The following is an 18,530-nucleotide window of genomic DNA, read 5'->3' on the forward strand; positions in this document are numbered from 1 at the left end:
GGGCCTATTGTAAACATTTTAACCAGCTTTATTCATCTACATGCGGTAAAACTTACCCATTAAAAAAAAAAAATGCACTGATGTTAAGTCTGCAGCCCAGTGAATTATCGCAGCTGTACACAGTCATGTAATCACCATGGTTATCAGGATTTAGAGTTTAGACCATTGTCATCACCCTGAAAGTTCCCCTGTGACTCTGGGCCAGTTTCCTTCCCTGTCCCTGCCTACTACAGCTCTGCTCTCTTTCACCACAGTTGGCCTTTTCTGGGCTCCCTATCAGTGACCCAGCAGAGGGGCAATCTTTGGGCCTGGCTTCTCTCGCCGAGCAGAATGCTTTTGAGATTTGTCTATTTTATGGTGTAGTTTGTTTCTTTCTATGGCTGAGCATTAGAATGAAATATATCCTAAGTATATCTATACGGCCGACAGGCATATGAAATGGTCAGACAAGGGGACTCTATGGAGACAGATGGATCAGTGGTGACCAGAGGTTGGAGTTGGGAACAGGGAGTGACTGACTTCAGATCAGCAGGAGGGAACCCTTTGACGGGATGGTGAGAATGTTCCACAATGCATCATCATAAGGAACACACAATCTGAAAATCACGGAATTGTACATTTACGGTGAGGATGTCATGACTGGTAAAGGACACTTCAATAGGTTTAAAGTGGAAAAAACCTTTGTGTGCCATAAATAGAAGTCCAGGTCTTGAATTTTCAGTGGAGTGCTGGTTTTGTGTTGACGGGATGCTCTAAGGCACCTGCTCACAGAAGGCCACGTAGAGTGCGTGTGGGTTTCGCCGTCCCAAGAAGCACTACAGTGTACATTCTTGCACATCTGTTAGCGCTTACCTGTCTCCTTAGGGCAGTGGTCGGCAAACTTATTAGTCAACTGAGCCAAATATCAACAGGACAACGATTGAAATTTCTTTGGAGAGCCAATTTTTTTATTTTTTATTTATTTTTATTTTTATTTATTTTTTCAAAATGTATTTTATTGATTTTTTACAGAGAGGAAGGGAGAGAGATAGAGAGTTAGAAACATTGATGAGAGAGAATCATAGATCAGCTGCCTCCTGCACCCCCCCCACTGTGGATGTGTCTGCAACCAATGTACATGCCCTTGACCGGAAACGAACCTGGGACCCATCAGTCCGCCAAACTGGTTTCGTCGAGAGCCAAATTTTTTAAACATAAACTTCTTCTAACACCACTTCTTTAAAACAGACTCGCCCGGTCCGTGGTATTTTGTGGAAGAGCCACACTCAGGGGGCCAAAGAGCCGCATGTGGCTTGTGAGCCACAGTTTGCCGACCACTGCCTTAGGCTAAATCTCTAGCAAGGCAATTGCAGGCCAACGAGTGTGCATGGACTTTAAGGCTCTTCCATCCTGAGGGCGATGAGCACAGAGGCCGAGCCCCTACACTCTTGACAGCACTGGCTTTTCCCCATGGTTTTCACTGGCTATTACCCATGGTTTTCACCAAACTGGTAGGTGAAAAATCAATATCCCACTGCTTCAACTTGGGTTTCTTCATTTACTAGTGAGACGGAACACCTTTTCCTTATGTGTATTGGCTATTTCAAAATCTTTCTAAGATATCAATTTTTACAAATGTAATAAAGTTATAAATTTATAAATATGATAAAGATACCTAATAGAAAGCACACTTATGTTCAGAGTGGCATTCACAATAGCTAAAATGTAGAAGTAACTCAAGTGTCCATCAGTGCTGCATGGATACTTCCAGATGGAGAGATACACAAATGTGGCCTCTCTGTGCAATGGAATATTACAAAGGACAGGCTTGTGACACCCGCAGAACCATGGATGAACCTGGAGGACACTATGCTAAGTGAAATAAGCCAGTCACAAGCTGACGAATACTGTACGGTTCCACTTATATGTGGTACCTGGAGTAATCAAACTTATAGAGACAGAAAGTAGAATGGTGGTTGGGAGGGTTGGAAGGGGGAATTATTGTTAATGGATTCAGAATTTCTGTTTCTCAAGGAGAATAAAGAGTTCTAAGGGTGGGTGGTGGTGATGGCTACACAGTTATATGAGTGCACTTAATACCACTGAACCATACTAAAAACAATGGTTAAGATAGTAAATTTTATATTCTATATATTTTACCACAACTAAATTGGAAAATAAATATAATACAAAGTAAAAATCCCCTCGTCAGTGTACTTGATATGTGCACATTTCTCCACTTGTTTGGCTACATGGAATCTATTTTAAAATAAAATGGGATATCATACCTACTGTTTTACAATCTTTCCTTTTATTTCATCTTTGAAAGCTTTACTGAGAAAAATTCGCATACCATATAATTCATCCTTTTAAATTATACCATTCAATGGCTTCCAGCATATTCCTAGAGCTGTGCATTCATTGCTACAATATTCTAGAACATTTCCATTAGCCCAAAAAGAAACCCTGTACCCCTCAGGTGTCACCCTCTAGTTCTCTCCCAGCCCCTGGCAGCCACTAATCTATTTCTATGGATTTGCTTGCTCCTGACATTGCAAATAAATGGAGTCATACAATATGTGGCCCTTTATAAGTGGATTCTTTCACTTGTAATATTTTCAAGGTTAATCCCTTTTGCAGTATATATCAGTACATCATTCTTCTTTAGGACTGAGTAATATTTCTCATTTGTCTAAACCACATTTTATTCATCCATTCATCTGTTGGTGGACATTAGTTTTTTTTTACACTTTGGGGCTATTATGAATCATGCTTCTATGAACATTCCCATACAAATTGTGGTATGGATGTATTTTCCAGTTCTCATGAGTATATACCTAGGCATGGAATCATTGGGTCATGTGGTAACTCTGTGTTAAGACTTGGATATATCTTCTTCCTACGTCAACACAACGCAGACATATTTCTCGCTTCTTAACCCCTGGGTAGGCATTTCATTGCCTGGAAACGCCGTGGTTTATGTATCCAGGGCCATGTTGGTGAACACCAGGCAATGATGCGGGTCTGTTTTTGAAGGGCTGATTGTGTCCATTCATTGGGGGACATCAACAGTACTGCAGGGGACACCCTCGTACTTGGCGGACCGTTTCTTCAGATGGCTGACCCCAGGCAGGGTGAGGTGCGAGCGTAGCTCTGGCCCGGCTCTGACCCTGTCGCCTTCTCCCACAGGGGACCGACCAGGCACCATGGCGCAGAAGGGCCAGCTCAGTGACGACGAGAAGTTCCTCTTTGTGGACAAGAACTTCATCAACAGCCCCGTGGCCCAGGCCGACTGGGCTGCCAAGAAGCTGGTCTGGATCCCTTCGGAGAAGCAGGGCTTCGAGGCGGCCAGCATCAAGGAGGAGAAGGGGGATGAGGTGATCGTGGAGCTGGTGGAGAATGGCAAGAAGGTGACGGTGGGCAAAGATGACATCCAGAAGATGAACCCACCCAAGTTCTCCAAGGTGGAGGACATGGCCGAGCTGACCTGCCTCAACGAAGCCTCCGTGCTGCACAACCTGAGGGAGAGGTACTTCTCCGGCCTCATCTATGTGAGTACCCTGGGGCCGCCGGTCCCTCTTCCTGGCCTTCTGCACCCGGAAGGGGAGAGGTGTAGGGACGTGTTCAGGGTGCAGGATGGGAAGCCAGAGGTCTCACTGAGGGCAGCTGTATCGTAGGATAGAATCATTCAGACCTGGGTTCACGTCTCAGTCCCGCACTTCCTAGTTCTGGGGCATCGAACAGGCTGTTTTGCCACGTGAAGCCTCAGCTTTTCTATCTGTAGAATGGGGATAACCACCCGTCCTAGGTGAAGGTGCTGCAAAGATTCCGCGTGATCACATATGCAGAGTGCCAAGGCACATGGTGAACATGCCACGGATTCCCATGAAGTAGCTCCCTGGTCTTCCTCCATCTTGTAGATGGAGCTCTCGTGCCCTCCTTGGGAAGGCTGGTGCCTCTGGCAGCCAGCTGGGAGGGAGACATGAGGACCCGTGGAGGCCTTCCCTGTCACAAGTGGGAAGGCCCAGATCTCTGGGTCAGCTCTGCCGGCCAGAGTGAGCCAGAGCTGCGCTGTCCAATATGGTAGCCACCGACCGCATGTGGCGACCTACACTTAGATAGAAATTAAATATCACTGTCCAAAAACCCATGTCGTCAGCTGTACCGGCCACATGTCAGGGGCCCCACAGCCACCTGTGGCTAGCACAGGGGGAAAGTATTTCCACCACCACAGACAGTTCTGTTGGACTAGAATGATGGGGTTGGGTGACTCGGAGGGTGCAGCTTACCTGTGGGGGTGGACCAGGTCTCCAGGGCATAGAGGGCCATGGTCGCCCTGGTATCCAACGGTTGGCGGAGAGTCCCCTTCCCCCCAGCCTTTGTCTGCCTGGCCTCTGACAAAGGGTATGCTGATCCCCAGGACAAATCACCTGATTTCTCTGAAATTTCATTTCCTTCTCTGCAAAGTGAACACCAGGAGAGTGCCAGCCTCACAGAGTGGTTATTCTAAAGAGAAAGTATTCTGCACCTTGGAGGTGCTCAAAACGCGAGGTGTTAATGTTGTTATTATTTTTTTTAAAATATATATTTTATTGATTTTTTTACAGAGAGGAAGAGAGAGGGATAGAGAGTTAGAAACATTGATGAGAGAGAATCATCGATCAGCTGCCTCTTGCACACCCCCTACTGGGGATGCACCCGCAACCAAGGTACATGCCCTTGACCAGAGTTGAACCCGGGACCTTCCAGTCTGCAGTCTGATGCTCTATCACTGAGCCAAACTGGTTTCAGCATGTTATTATTATTATTATTAGTGGTTTTTATTATAATTATTTTTGTTATGGCCATTCTTGTTATTACCAGTCAGATGACCTTGTTCCTTTGCAAACTTGTGGGAACAGGCACTTCTACTGTTATGCCCTCTGGCCCTGCCCTGTACATTGTGCCACGTGAAAATCACAAAAAGCCCTTTGTCATCTCTCAAGATGTCCTGCAGATTTTTTTTCCTAATTAGGAAAGTAAGACACACTCACCGCAGAAGACTTGGAAAGTTCAGAAAAGCCCAGCAAACACAAACCGCTCCCTCTGGGGTGACAGCTGCGACTGTGGTGGTGCCTTCTCTGGGCCAGTGGTTCGTGACTGCTTATTGCGAGTCTCTGCACACAGGCTGGGAAACTGCTCTTTCTTCCATGCACAAGTCTGGACTGAGCACCCCACATCTGTCATACCCCTCACCTCAATACCCTTCTTAAAAACCCTCACCCGAGGATGCTTGATTTTTGGAAAGGGAGAGGGAGGGAGGAAGGGAGGAAGGGAGGAAGGGAGGAAGGGAGGAAGGGAGGGAGAGAGAGAGAGAGAGAGAGAGAGAAACATCGATTGGTGGCTTTCTATAAGTTCCCTGACCAGGGATCGAACCCGTAACCTTTTTGTTGTGTGAGATGATGCTCCAACCAATGGAGCCACCTGGCTGGGGCCCCCACATGCTTTGAAGGACTGTGTAATCTCTCCCATGGATGTGCCATCATTGGTGATCCATTCTGCTGATAGTTCAGAGCAGGTTTCAGTGGCTTTTGAAAGGGGGAATCCGGGGAGCGACTCATAATTATGTAGATTCCTCCTCTAACTCAGTTTCTATACTTTGACGCACACTTTATCTCATTTAATCAACACAATCTCCACTGAGTAAGGATGCTTGTCCCATTTTACCGGAGATCAAGCTGAACTTCTGAGTGCTAAAGGCTATCCTTACTTTTCTAACTAATAAAGGAAGTTCCTTAAAAAAAAAAAAAAAAAAAAAAAAAAAAAAAAATATATATATATATATATATATATATATATATATATATATATATATATATATTATTGATTTTTTACAGAGAGGAAAGGAGAGGAAGAGAGAGTTAGAAGCATCAATGAGAGAGAAACATCAATCAGCTGCCTCCTGCACACCCCCTACTGGGGATGTTCCCACAACCAAGGTACATGCCCTTGACCGGAATCAAACCTGGGAACCTTCAGTCCTTAGGTTGTCGCTCTATCAACTGAGCTAAAATGGTTAGGGCAGTGGTTGGCAAACTCATTAGTCAACAGAATGGCAAACCAAGGCTCAGGAGCCGAATTTGACTTGCGAGCCGCAGTTTGCCGACCACTGGGTTAGGGCAAGGAAGTCCCTTTTGTCTGAGGGACTCCTTGTATGGAAATGTGTCAGCCTGGGGCTGTCAGTTCACGAGGGACATCTAAGGACACCAGTCTGCAGGGAGCTGGAGGGAAAATTGGGCTCTCAGCAGAGATGTATCATCTCCATCCAGAGAAGTCGAGGACCGGCCTGTGTATCAATCTCACCTGCTGTCCTCTGACTCAGTGTTTGAGCCAAAAATAGAAATCAGGAAAAAAACTAAATGAGGGGTTTATGAAGGTATCAAGACCCCAAATGTCTTCTGAGAGCAGATTAAACACAGAGTCCAAGCTTCACATGCCTGCCGTGCTCCTCTGGACAGCCTGGGTGACAAGTGTTTCAGCCTGGTGACCATGCGCCTTCTGGGTTGATTCTCTCTGGTCTGTGTAGTCACTTAAGTAGAAACTGTTTTTCATGACCGAGGAGATCAAGCAAGAGAAGCGGGGGATGGAGGGCAAGTTTCCCTGCCCGCGCACGATGGCAGACGAACAGGTGGGTGGCGAGGTGATGCTAAGGCAGGTGGGAATGCCTAACTTTGACCTCGGTGATGAAGAGAACTTCCCCTCTGTTCTGCAAGGTTCACCTCAGAGACTTGGAAAGTTCTAAAAAGCCCAACGTTGAGAAGGTCCTGGCTGTTGTCTTGTCCTTCTGGATCTGAAAGTCTGTAGGAGCCACGGGGTCCTGAGTTGCCACCGATGGTCCATGGCACCTGTGGGGGCGTGAATGTATTATAGTTCTGACCCCTGGTCCAGAATGGGTCGTTGGCTGGATTCTCTCTGCCTGGAGTTTTTCATAGCGATGTAGCTGTCAGCTCTGTCCCTGGCTGGGGGATGGGACAAAGGTTTCAGGTGGCGGGATGTCACTGAAGGTGAGACTGTCCCAAGTCCTCCCCAGCCATGTCGCCCGTGAGGATGCCGGTGAGAGCAGAGCTCGTGTCCCACACGGCACAGGCAGTGACCGAGGCAGAGAAGTCATGTGACTCGCTGGGAAAGTCCCCTGGCCCACCCCAATGTCACGTGTGTGTGCTCTTCCCTCTCCTGCCACTCTCTGTGGGGTGCTGAGGAGTCGCAGGTCTGTTTCTGGCCCAAGGCTGCTTTTATTTTTCATTAAGGGGAGAAAGATAAGGCACATCACATGCAAATATAGAGCATGGATTCTGAAGCGATACCTGGGTAAAGGAAGGGGGCTTGTCCATACGATGGAATGTTACTTGGCTTTAACAAAGAAGGAAAGCCTGTCATGTGGGACAACATGGATGAGCCTGGAGGACGCCGAGATGCTGAGTGGCATGAGCCAATCATAGAAGACAGACTTCATGATCCCATGTGTGTGCAGAATCTCAAACAGGCACCTCAGGGGGCCTGAGAGCGGGATGGCGCCTGTAGGGCTGGCAGAGGAGGAACAGGGAGTTTCTGATCCATGGGCATGAAGTTCTAGCAACTGAATAAGCTTGGGAGTCTGCTGTGCAGCACTGTGCCTACAGCCAGCGTTCCCGTATATGCTTGTGACACAGAACCTTCCCTCCTACCAATGTTTAAGTGTTTTTTTGTTTTTTTTTTAAGTTTTCCCTAAAACATGTCAGTCAACTTTCCTGTAGTTCTGGATAATGTCCATTTTGTATTTTAGTTGTATTTTTTTAAATTGTTGTGCGAGGCTGCAGTTAGGCGTTTACCTATGCTGCCATCTTGGTTTCTTCTGGGGGAAACATGTGATTCTAAACTCGGTGCCAGTGAATTGGCACCAGGGAACTTGTCAGTCTCGGAGAGTTAAGGAAGAGTTTGCACATATGTGCATTCTTCCTGAGGCGAAGGAGTCTTTGCTTTCATTAGGAGCCTTGTTATCCCCAGGAATCTGATGGCAACTGCTCTTCATTTAAGACTTACTGTGTTTATACTCATTATTATTGCCACTGCTATTACTTTTTATGTAGGAGAGAGGCACTATCATTGAGCCCCGTTTTGGCAGATAAAGAAACTGAGACTTAGGAAAGTTCAATAACTTGGTGAGAAACAGTGAGTCTTGGCCCCAGGACGAGCGCTTTTAGCTGCTGTCTCATTTAATCCTTCCTGCAAAACTATGAGGCAGAAGCCACTGTCCCGTTTTAGAGACCAGGCCATTGAGGCTCAGAGGTGTCAGCTCCTTCCAGGGAAGTGGGTAGAGCTGGGATTCAAATAAGGCCCGTCTGCCTCCAGGGCGAAGTGAGTGCTTACGGTGGTAAAGGGCCCTAAGGTATCAGGACGCTTAGAGTGGGATGGGATGGGATGGGATGGGATGGGATGGGATGGGGTGGGATGGGGTGGGATGGGGTGGGATGGGGTGGGATGGGATGAGGTGGGATGTGTGGGGGTTGGGCCGGTGGGGATGGTGTCATGGGCATTGTTAGCTTCGAGTTGGACAAGTTTTAAGTGCACAGAAGGAAGGAATCTAACTAGAGTGAGTGACAAAAAACTTGACATATAAAAAAAGAAAAGACATCAGTTTCAGGCATTGTTTGGAAACTGCAGAGGACCCAGGCTGCCAGGGAATAGTTCCTACTAAATGGGCTGTGCACTCTATTTTTCTGCAAGCGCCCCCCCCCCCCCTGGATCTCCTGTACCGGAGGCTGAGTGTCGGTGGCCATGGAGCACTGCCTGTGTTTCCCCCTCACGCCTGGTCCGCTTCACACACATCTCACTTAATTTGGCCCCTGGAGACAGTGGGATAGTCCCTGCATTCAGCCCCTGGGATTTGGAATATGATCCAGAGCAAAGGGGAATAAACCTTCCTGTCTGTTGGGTCTGCAGGAGAGGAAGGGAGAGGGAGAGAGAGAGCAACATCAAATGATGAGAGAGAACCATTGATCGGCTGCCTCCTGCACACCCCCTGTTGGGGATTAAGCCCGAAACTTAGGCATGTGCCCCAATCTGGAATCGAACTGGTGATCTTCTGGTTCATCGGCCAACGCTCAATCACGGAGCCATGCGGGCTGAGCTCTTTTTTACTTTTAAATATTTTAATTGATTTTTGAGAGAGAGAGAGAGAGAGGAAGAGAAACATGGATGTGAGAGGGCGACATGTCTATGGGCTGCCTCCTGCATGTCTACTACCAGGGATTGAGCCTATGGCCCAGGAATGTGCCCTCACCAGGAATCATTTCCCTTCCGTGGGACAATACCCAACCAACTGAGCCACACCGGCCAGGGCTGGGATCCCCCATATTTAATGAGTCCCAACCTTCTTCCCTGGAGGTACATGTGATTAACAGGGTCATGTATGTTGTACATGCATAACCAGATAACCCCCCCCCCATCACTTTATGTATGTCTCGCAGCTGGCTTTTGTCACCTAACCACGTCTTGTGGCTCTTTCTGCGTCTGTTCATACCGATCCAGTCAGACTTAAATATTTTTTAAATGGACAACTATGAAATGAAATAGTATTTAGAGGTGTTTATAACTTTCCCTTCATCCCCACTCTTCCCCTTCCAGTTCCCCTCCTTAGAGAAACCACAGTTGCCAGTTTCAGGTGCCGCTTTCCAGCTATATTTTATATACAGCAAGTGTACGTATATGGGCATGTGTAAACGTGTGCGTGTATATATATTCTTTTTAAAAATATATATTTTATTGATTTTTTACAGAGAGGAAGGGAGGGAGAGAGCTAGAAACGTCAATGAGAGAGAAACATCGACCAGCTGCCTCTTGCACACCCCCTACTCTGGATGTGCCCGCAACTAACGTACATGCCCCTGATCAGAATGGAACCCGGGACCTTTCAGTCCGCAGACCGACGTTCCACCACTGAGCCAAACCGGTTTCGGCTATATATTCTTTTTAACAGCAGCAAGCCATAACTGGTGAACATTTAGATGGTTTCTCGTCCTTTTTGCTGTTAAAATCAAGGCTGTAGCAAAAGCGTAGTCATGGGGGACCGTGTTTGTCCCTAGACAGACTTGGAAGGTGTGACATTGCGCTACAACTTATAAAGGAGGTCTACTTACCCATCTATAATAGTAAAAGAGTAATATGCTAATTAGACCGGACATCCTTCTGGATGACTGTCCAGATGGCCAGGGCTGTGAGGGAGGCCCGGGCCCGGGTTCCAGACGGAAGCCTGCACCAGCAGCCGGGGGAAGGAAGGCCGACTCTTGCACGAATTTCCTGCATCGGGCCTCTGGTTGTTTTATAGATGGAGGAGAGTTGTTGGCTCAGGGGTTTGGCCACTTACTGCAGGTCACACAGGTAACGAGGGCAGTGCTTCTGTCCCACCCAGGCCCGCGTGACTTAGAGACTGCGTTCCGTTCACCATCCGCCACTGTTCTCATTGCTGCCGGGGCTGTGGGAGCAGCGCCTGCTCAGGGCTCCACGGCTGACCATATAAAGTGTCAGGGAAAACTGAAGTCCTTTCCTAATACGGTCACAAGAGGGAAACCCTGGGCCTGCAGCCGGGACCTGCTGGTGGCACCGGGCCCTGACATGCAGGCGGGCAGAAGGGAGGTGGGGATGTGGAAACCTCTGAACTTGACCAGCTGGAGAGGAGCTTGTGGGGACGGGGCAGCAGACACATAGCCAACTGAGGTGGCCTGGGTCGGGCCAGGTTAACCCTGGACCATGGACAAGGGAGACGGAGCCTCCAGGTTCCACAGCCCCGCCTGTGTGGGGCATGCTGCCGCCTGCCCGTTCCTTCCGCTCAGGTCCTTGTGCCCTGGAAAGGTTTGCTGAACTGAGCAGAGGGTCAGACCTGCTTGGAGGCGTGCATTAAGTGCCTGCTGTGTGCACAGCTCCGGGAGGTGTCCCAGCAAACAGGAGGAAAGTGACAGACAGCCCTGCATCAGGAGCGGGCGATGGAGTTGGGAGGACCATGCCTTCCTTCCTTCTCTCTTCCGTTCATTTTGTTCAGCAAATGCTTACTGAGCGTCTGCCATGGGCCCCGCCCTGTGCCGGGGCTGGAGTAGGATGGTGCGCAGCTCACAGTCCTGGAGCTGACATTTAGGCTGAGTCTTGGAAAACGAGAAGGAAATGGCTGTGGGAAGATGGGGGCTGGGGGAAAGGCATTCCAGGTAGAGGAACAGCACATGGGAAGGTTCTAAGGTGGCGGAGTTTATGTCATCATGAAACTAAGGGAGAACGGTTTATGTAGTCAACTAGCATTTATTGATTACCTACTATATACTAGGCACTGTGTTAAATGCTTCATGAGTACTGTCTTCATAGATTATAGCAAATTTATGAAGGAATAGCTATTAAGTTTTCCTGCTCCCTCCCTCTCTCCCCCATCCCCGCCTGAGATTCAGAGACTTGCCCAGGGTAACTCAGCTAAAAGGAGCAGAATGAGGGTTCAATCCAAGTCCCCAGTACTCAATTCTGTGCCCTTCATCACTGCCCTTGACTGTCTCCAGGTGTAAGACTTGGGGCGGTGTGGTCTGGACTGTCCACGACACCCTCATTCCAAGAGGGGCGTGGTAGTGGGCAGTGGGTGTGGTCCTGGGGGGCTGGGCAGAGGTGGAATTGGGGCCGGTGTCCTTCGTTCCAGAGGTCAGTCCTTTGTTGGCGCTTGCTCTCTGGGAGGCCCCGTGCTGGCGACCAGCACACAGACGACTAGGACACACAGTCCCCATCCTGAAACAGCTTTGCCACTCAGCAAACATGTACTGAGCACCTACTGTGTGCGGGCCCAATGCAAGGCCCCCGGTCACAGAGACGTAGCAGCGCTGCCCCTGCTCCTGGGAAGACTTGTAGTTGACTAACCTCTTGGCAATCCTTTAGCAAGCATTTAGTAAGCACCTACTGGATACCAAGGCCTGCATAGGGACTGAAGAGGAAGAAGAGGGGCTCCCTGACCTCAGGGCACTTGTTTGCAGGGTGGGTGGCTGTTGTTTGCAGGGTGAGTGGGAGGGCTCCAGGCAGACAGTGGCCTCGGCTCATCCATCCAGCACCCCAGCACCCCTCCCACCACTTGCCTCTGCAAGGGCCCCAACCCTCTCACCATCACTGGCTACTCCTCTATGCACTAGCAGTACCAGAGCGCATGCACCGAGCGGTAACACCACAGGTACCTGCCCTGCATTTCAACCTCTTCATCTTTCCCTGCGTCTCAGTGCCTGCTGCTCCCTGAGGCGAACACCTTCTTGTCTGTTAAGATAGCTGCAGGGAGTCCTAACTGGTTTGGCTCAGTGGATAGAGCATCGGCCTGCAGACTGAAGACAGCTGCAGAGAGCACATTCCCCCAGAAGTTTTTCAGAGCACCCCAATGTGCATTAGGGCCCTCTCTTCTTTACTCCCCTAATCCTCTGGGCCCACTGTTGCTCTTATAATGTGTGTTTTTTTTTTATATGTTTTTATTGATTTGAGAGAGAGGAAGGGAGAGGGATAGAGAGAAACATCAAAGAGTTTAGAAACATCAATCTGCTGCCTCCTGCACACCCCTTACTGGGCATGAGCCCAAAACCTGAGCCTGTGCCCTGACCATGAATCAAGCCATGACCTCTTGGTTTATAGGTCGATGCTCAAACATTGAGCCACACCGGCTGGGATATGATGTTGTTTTAAAGGCCCTCACCCTCCTTCTGCTCTGTGGGCTCTCTGAGGCCAGGGGCTATTGCTTGTTTATTTCCAGCATCTAGCACAGATCTGGTATACAGTAGGTGCTCAATAGACAGCCGGTGCATGTTCAGATAGGCCTTGTGTTGACCTCACCCCTGCCCTGCTTAGGGCAATGGTAAGAAGCTGGGAGATTACTGCCTCCTTTACCACCAATCCTGTGTCTTCAGAGGAATACCATGCACCACCCGCTCCCTGGCCTAGCTCGCAGGGCTGTCCCTTAGCGGATTGAGCCCTAGAGGGACCTGCCAGCTGTCCAGTCAGTTGTAGCTGTGACTGAGAGCCCTTTAGGGCAGGACATTGTACTTTTTGCCTTCTATTATAACCCCAGCACTTTGCACGGTGTCTAGGACATACACATTGAATGAATGAATGAATGAATGAATGTTTGATTGTTTCTGTTTCTGTAGGACAGGCATAGGTCTGACAGCCTAGTGGACAGTACTCACAGCTGGGAGTGGGCTGTGCTGGACTTGGCACTGCCACGGTCTTGCTTGGCGACTTTGATTAAGTCACTCACCCCCTCTGGTGTTTGGTCTGAGATGGAATTTCTGCTCCTTTTCCTTTAGTCGCTCCTTGGGGTGTTGGAGGGAAGACAGGCTTCGTGAGCATCAGAGCCTTGGGTGGCGCCAACTCTCATTTGGGGAAACCAGTGCCCAAGGGACAGGTTGGAGCTTGTCTCCTCAGCTCTGTCCTCGCCCGGGAGATGCGATGTGTGACGGGACAAGAATGACGATGTCGGAGCCTCACAGGTGCACAGCAAGGGGCTTGTGGGGGGCCTTCCCACCCCTTTCCTGCTCTGCTCCCAGGTACCTGGTAGGGCAGGACAACCATTGTATTTAGTTGTGGTAAAATCCACATGACACAACATTCACCATTTTAACCGGTTTAACAGGGAGAACTCAGTGGCATTTTGCAGTCACAGTGTTGTGAACTGTCACCACTGACTAGTTCCAGGACCTTTTTATGACCCCAAAAGGAGAGCCGGTCCCGTTAGCAGTCAGTCCCCATTCCCCTCTCCCTCCAGAGAGCTGTCTCTGTCTCTAAGGACTTGTCCGTGCTGGACACTCCATATAAAGAGAACCACAGCTATGTGGCCATTTGTGTCTGCCTTCTTTCATGCAGCACCGCGTTTCCAGGTCCATCCATGTTGGAGCAAGTGTCCGCACCATTCCTGTCGAAAGACCGGCGTATTTATCTCCGTCTTACAGATGAGGGTACTTCGTTAATGGTCAAGAGTATGAGCTCTGGCCCTAGCTGGTTTTGCTCAGTGGGTAGAGCATCGGCCTGTGGACTGAAGGGCCCCAGGTTCGATTCAGGTCAAGGGCATGTACCTCGGTTGCAGGCTTGATCTTGATCAGGGTAGTGCAGGAGGCAGCCAATTGATGTGTGTCTCTCTCTCATCGATGTTTCTCTTCCTCTGTCTCTTCATCTCCCTTCCACTCTCTCTAAAAATCAATGGAAAAATATCCTCAGGTGAGGCTTAACAAAAAGATACACATACACACACACACACACACTCACACACAAAGAGTATGCGCTCTGGTGTAAACAGCTGTGGTTTCTAGTTCTGAAATTCCCAACCTCACCCGGCCCACTCCCACCTGTCCGATGGGCGGTGGGAAAATCCTGGTACCACTGTCACAGAGTAGATGTGAGAATGATAAGATGCCTGTGCCGAAACCGGTTTGGCTCAGTGGATAGAGCGTTGGCCTGCAGACTGAAGGGTCCCGGGTTTGATTCTGGTCAAGGGCATGTGCCTTGGTTGTGGGCACATCCCTGGTGGGCGGCTGGTCGATGATTCTCTCTCATCGATGTTTCTGGCTCTCTGTCCCTCTCTCTTCCTCGCTGTAAAAAATCAATAATATATATATATATGTATATATATATTTTTTTTATTTTAAAGAAGATGCCTGTGAAGCACTTAGCTCAGTGGCCAGCACACAGAAAGCGCTCCATGAATAGTTACTTAAACGTGATTTAAGCCTGTGATGCTCAGGGGCGTGAAGTGACAGGGGATAAGGCTGGAGCTGGGACCGGACCCAGAACTGTTTAAAAACACACAGTCGTCCAATACAACACAGGTGGCCTCGAGGGCCAGTCCTGCCCCTTGCTTCTCATCCCCACACCTGGCATCTCAGCGATGCCAAGAGGTTCTCACCAGGGCTCTGCGCCTCAGTTTCCCCGCTTCTAAAGCGAACAGGCGCACGGTGAGGATGGGGCAAAAACACGTACACAGTGGAGCTCAGTAAGCACAGGGAGGCCACGGGCTGGATGCACAGGCTCTCTCCCCGCCGTGTTCCCGAACTAAGCTGGGGTTCTCTGTCTGGCAGACGTACTCGGGCCTCTTCTGCGTGGTGATCAACCCCTACAAGCAGCTGCCCATCTACTCGGAGAAGATCGTCGAAATGTACAAGGGCAAGAAGAGGCACGAGATGCCGCCGCACATCTACGCCATCGCCGACACGGCCTACCGGAGCATGCTGCAAGGTGAGGCGGCCCGGGAGGTGGGGGGAGGTGCCGGGAGGTGGGGGGTGGGGCTCAGGAGGCCTAGCCAGGGCTGCTGCTTCTGGGGAGCCCGCCGAGGGCCGAGGGGCGGCGTAGGGCCCTGTCCGGATGCTGCTGCTCCGCAGAGGCCCCTCCTGTCCTGCCTGCCTCCAGTTCTCGCCAAGAATGTGGTGTTTGGCAGGCAGCACTGGGGGACAGGAGGGCCGTGACTGAAAAAGGGAAAAAAGCAAGCTGAACATCTGTGCTTGCGGCCGGGAGGGTGAGGGAGAGGGAGAGAGGGCTTGGGCAAATACGGGCATGCGCCTGCTCTGGCCTCAGCACTCGTCCCTGGAGCTGCCCGTGGCCCTGGCTGTCTGGAAATGCTATTAATGCTCTCACCTTGGAAGGGAGGAGGGTGGTTCCAGCCCTGGGGCAGAGCCAACCAGCTCTACATGTACTACCAGCTGCCACTCATCTCCCTCCCCCATGGGATTGTGGGCAGCTGTTTCCTCCTCTCCAGCCTCAGTTTCCTCGTCTGTGAAAAGTATCTATCTTGAAACTTGTAAAGACTAATGCTGGCTTTTCCAGATGAAAGGCCTTTGCTCATTCCCTCCTTGTTTATGTATTATAAACTTTACTGAGGTAAAACATAAGACAGGGTAGAGTGTGTAAAGTACCCAAATTTAAAGTACCCAGCCTAAAATTCATTTTTACACGGCGACAGTTGTATAGTCACCTCCCAGGCAGAGCTGTAAATGTTTCCAGACAGTTTCTGCATGCTGCTGCCCAGGGAGACCTCCTCAACACCCCTGGAGTAACCGCTATTCTGACTTCTGACACCATCGGCCCGTTCTTAAACTTCCTGTAAATTACATCTTTATATTATTAACTTAACCAGAGGCCCTGTGCATGAATTCATGCACCAGTGGAGGTTCTCCGCCTGGCCTGGGGATCAGGCCAAAACCAGCTCTCGGACATTCCTGGAGGAGTCTCGAATTGTGAGAGGGCACAGACCAGGCCGAGGGACTCTACTGATGCTCTATAGGGGCTGGGGAGGGATGAGGGAGAGCTCCCGGGTGTGTCAGCCAATCTCACTCAGTCCTGATGGGCTGGACCCCAGCAGTAAGCTAATTTATCTGTTGGAACATCTGCCCCCTGGTGGTCAGTGCATGTCATAGCAAGCGGTTGAGTGACCTTAGCATATCATTAGCATATTATACTTTGATTGGTTGAACAGACAACTGGATGACTAGATACAGCATTTTAGGCTTATATAGGATATTTTTCTTATAAGCTCCCTCCCTCAGAACCCATTTCAGACTAAACAAAAACCTGCGACATACTACCCTGTTTCCCTGAAAATAAGACAGTGTCTTATATTAATTTTTGCTCCCAAAGATGCGCTAGGTCTTATTTTCAGGGCATGTCTTATTTTTCCATGAAGAAGAATACGGTACACATTTATTGTTAAATGAAAATAAAGGAAATTTATTACCTGTATACGGTACGGTAGTACGGTAGTTGTCAACACAAACCACACAAACTGTGAATCCTACAGTATCAAGAATTTACTCATTTATTCAATGAGAATCATGTCATCATCTTCTGGTACATCATCATAACAATCCAATTCCTGAATTTCCTGGTGAATTTCTTGTGACTCCATTTCTTTCAGAATCCGTGGACCAAATCTCTCATGTTTAGCAAAAGCACTGTCTTTAAATGAGTACTTCTTGTCAAGGTAGCCTGCTCGCAATGCATTTGCAATGCAACTGTCAGTGATTTTCTCCTATGAATTCATTTTTTTAAAAATATATATTTTATTGATTTTGTACAGAGAGGAAGGGAGAGAGATAGAGAGTTAGAAACATCGATGAGAGAGTGTCATCAATCAGCTGCCTCTTGCACACCCCTTCTGGGGATATGCCCGCAACCAAGGTACATGCCCTTGACCGGAATTGAACCTGAGACCCTTCAGTCCCCAAGCCGACGCTCTATCCATTGAGCCAAACTGGTTTCAGCTCCCATGAATTCTTCACCCAAGTCATAACTTCTTGCAGTTTAGGTTCCACAAAGTTTCCACGCTGATTTCTCTCCATTCTATTTTCAATGTAGTCATTAATTTCCATGCGCAAATTGTCTTTGAATGGCTTGTTTATTGCAATATCAAGAGTCTGGAGATAGGCCGTCATTCCTGTGGGAATCATTATCTGATCTATTTTTCTTTCGTGAAGAAATGTCTTCAAGTCTGTAGCGTGGTGAGTGCTGGCTGCATCCCAGACTAGCAGACCTCTTTGGCTCCCTCGCATAACAAGCGGCAGCATTAAATTGACCCACTTCCTTATAACTGCTTGTGTGGCCCAGGCTTTTTCAATTTCAAAAATAAAAACGCCCAAAACACATTCAATATTTTCCTTCTTGCCCTTAGAAATGATTAAAGGTGGGATTTTAGTGCCATCCAGACGAATTGCCAGTCGGGGCAGCCCTAGCGACCAGTTTATGGTAAATTAATTTTCATTCTGAGACAGAGCCTAGGGGGGGCCTTATTTTTGGGGGGATGCCTTATATTTCACTCAGAAGGAAACCTGTAAGTAGGTCTTATTTTCGGAGGATGTCTTATTTTCAGGGAAACACGGTAGTATATTAGTTAAGAGTATGAATTGTAGCCTTAGCAAGTTTGGCTCAGTGGAGAGAGCACTGGCCCGAGGGCTGAAGGGTCCCTGGTTTGATTCCAGTCAAGGCTACAAACCTCAGTTGCAGGCTCGATTCCTGGCCTTGGTGAAGGCGCATGCAGGAGGCAACCAATCTATGTGTCTCTCTCACATAAATGCCCCTCTCTCTGTCTCTCCTCTTCCTTCCACTCTCTCTTATAATCATTGGGAAAATATCGTTGGGTGAGGATTAACAAAATAAATTTTAAAAAGAGTAGGTATGAATTCTAGAACAGGTCTGCCACTCACTAGCTATGTGACTTTGAGCAAACTAGTTTCCTTCCCTATGCTTCTGTTTCCTTATTTACAGTATGAAAGAGGATTATAATAACTGTTACCTACCTGCTAGGGCTGATGGGAAGATTACATGAACTATTGTATATAAAGTACTTAGAACAATGCCTGGTACTTGGTAAAAACTCCATGATCTCTTGCCAGTGTTGCTCAGTGGGTTGGAGTGCCATCCAGGGTTGTGGGTTCAATTCCCGGTTAGGGCATATACATAGGTTGGGGATTTGATCTGTGGTTGGAGCACATATGGGAGGCAACTGATCGATGTTGCTCTCTCTTCCTCTTCCTCTTTCTCTCAAATCAATAAAC

The 18,530-nt window shown here is 48.7% G+C and overlaps 1 protein-coding gene across 4 annotated transcripts in view; it reads left to right on the plus strand.

Moving 5' to 3' along the window:
• MYH11 (myosin heavy chain 11) overlaps nt 1-18,530 on the plus strand; it is a 123,716-nt gene that overhangs the window by 13,724 nt on the left and 91,462 nt on the right. For all 4 annotated transcript variants that reach the window (XM_036411368.2, XM_036411369.2, XM_036411370.2 and 1 more), the window contains exons 2-3: nt 3,169-3,530; nt 15,066-15,222. In XM_036411368.2, coding sequence (XP_036267261.1) covers nt 3,186-3,530; nt 15,066-15,222 — 502 coding nt within the window. In that variant the 5' untranslated portion in view covers nt 3,169-3,185. The remainder of the gene's footprint in view (nt 1-3,168; nt 3,531-15,065; nt 15,223-18,530) is intronic.

Source organism: Pipistrellus kuhlii, unplaced genomic scaffold (genome assembly GCF_014108245.1).
Source record: "Pipistrellus kuhlii isolate mPipKuh1 unplaced genomic scaffold, mPipKuh1.p scaffold_m20_p_4, whole genome shotgun sequence".
Taxonomy (NCBI): Eukaryota; Metazoa; Chordata; class Mammalia; order Chiroptera; family Vespertilionidae; genus Pipistrellus; species Pipistrellus kuhlii.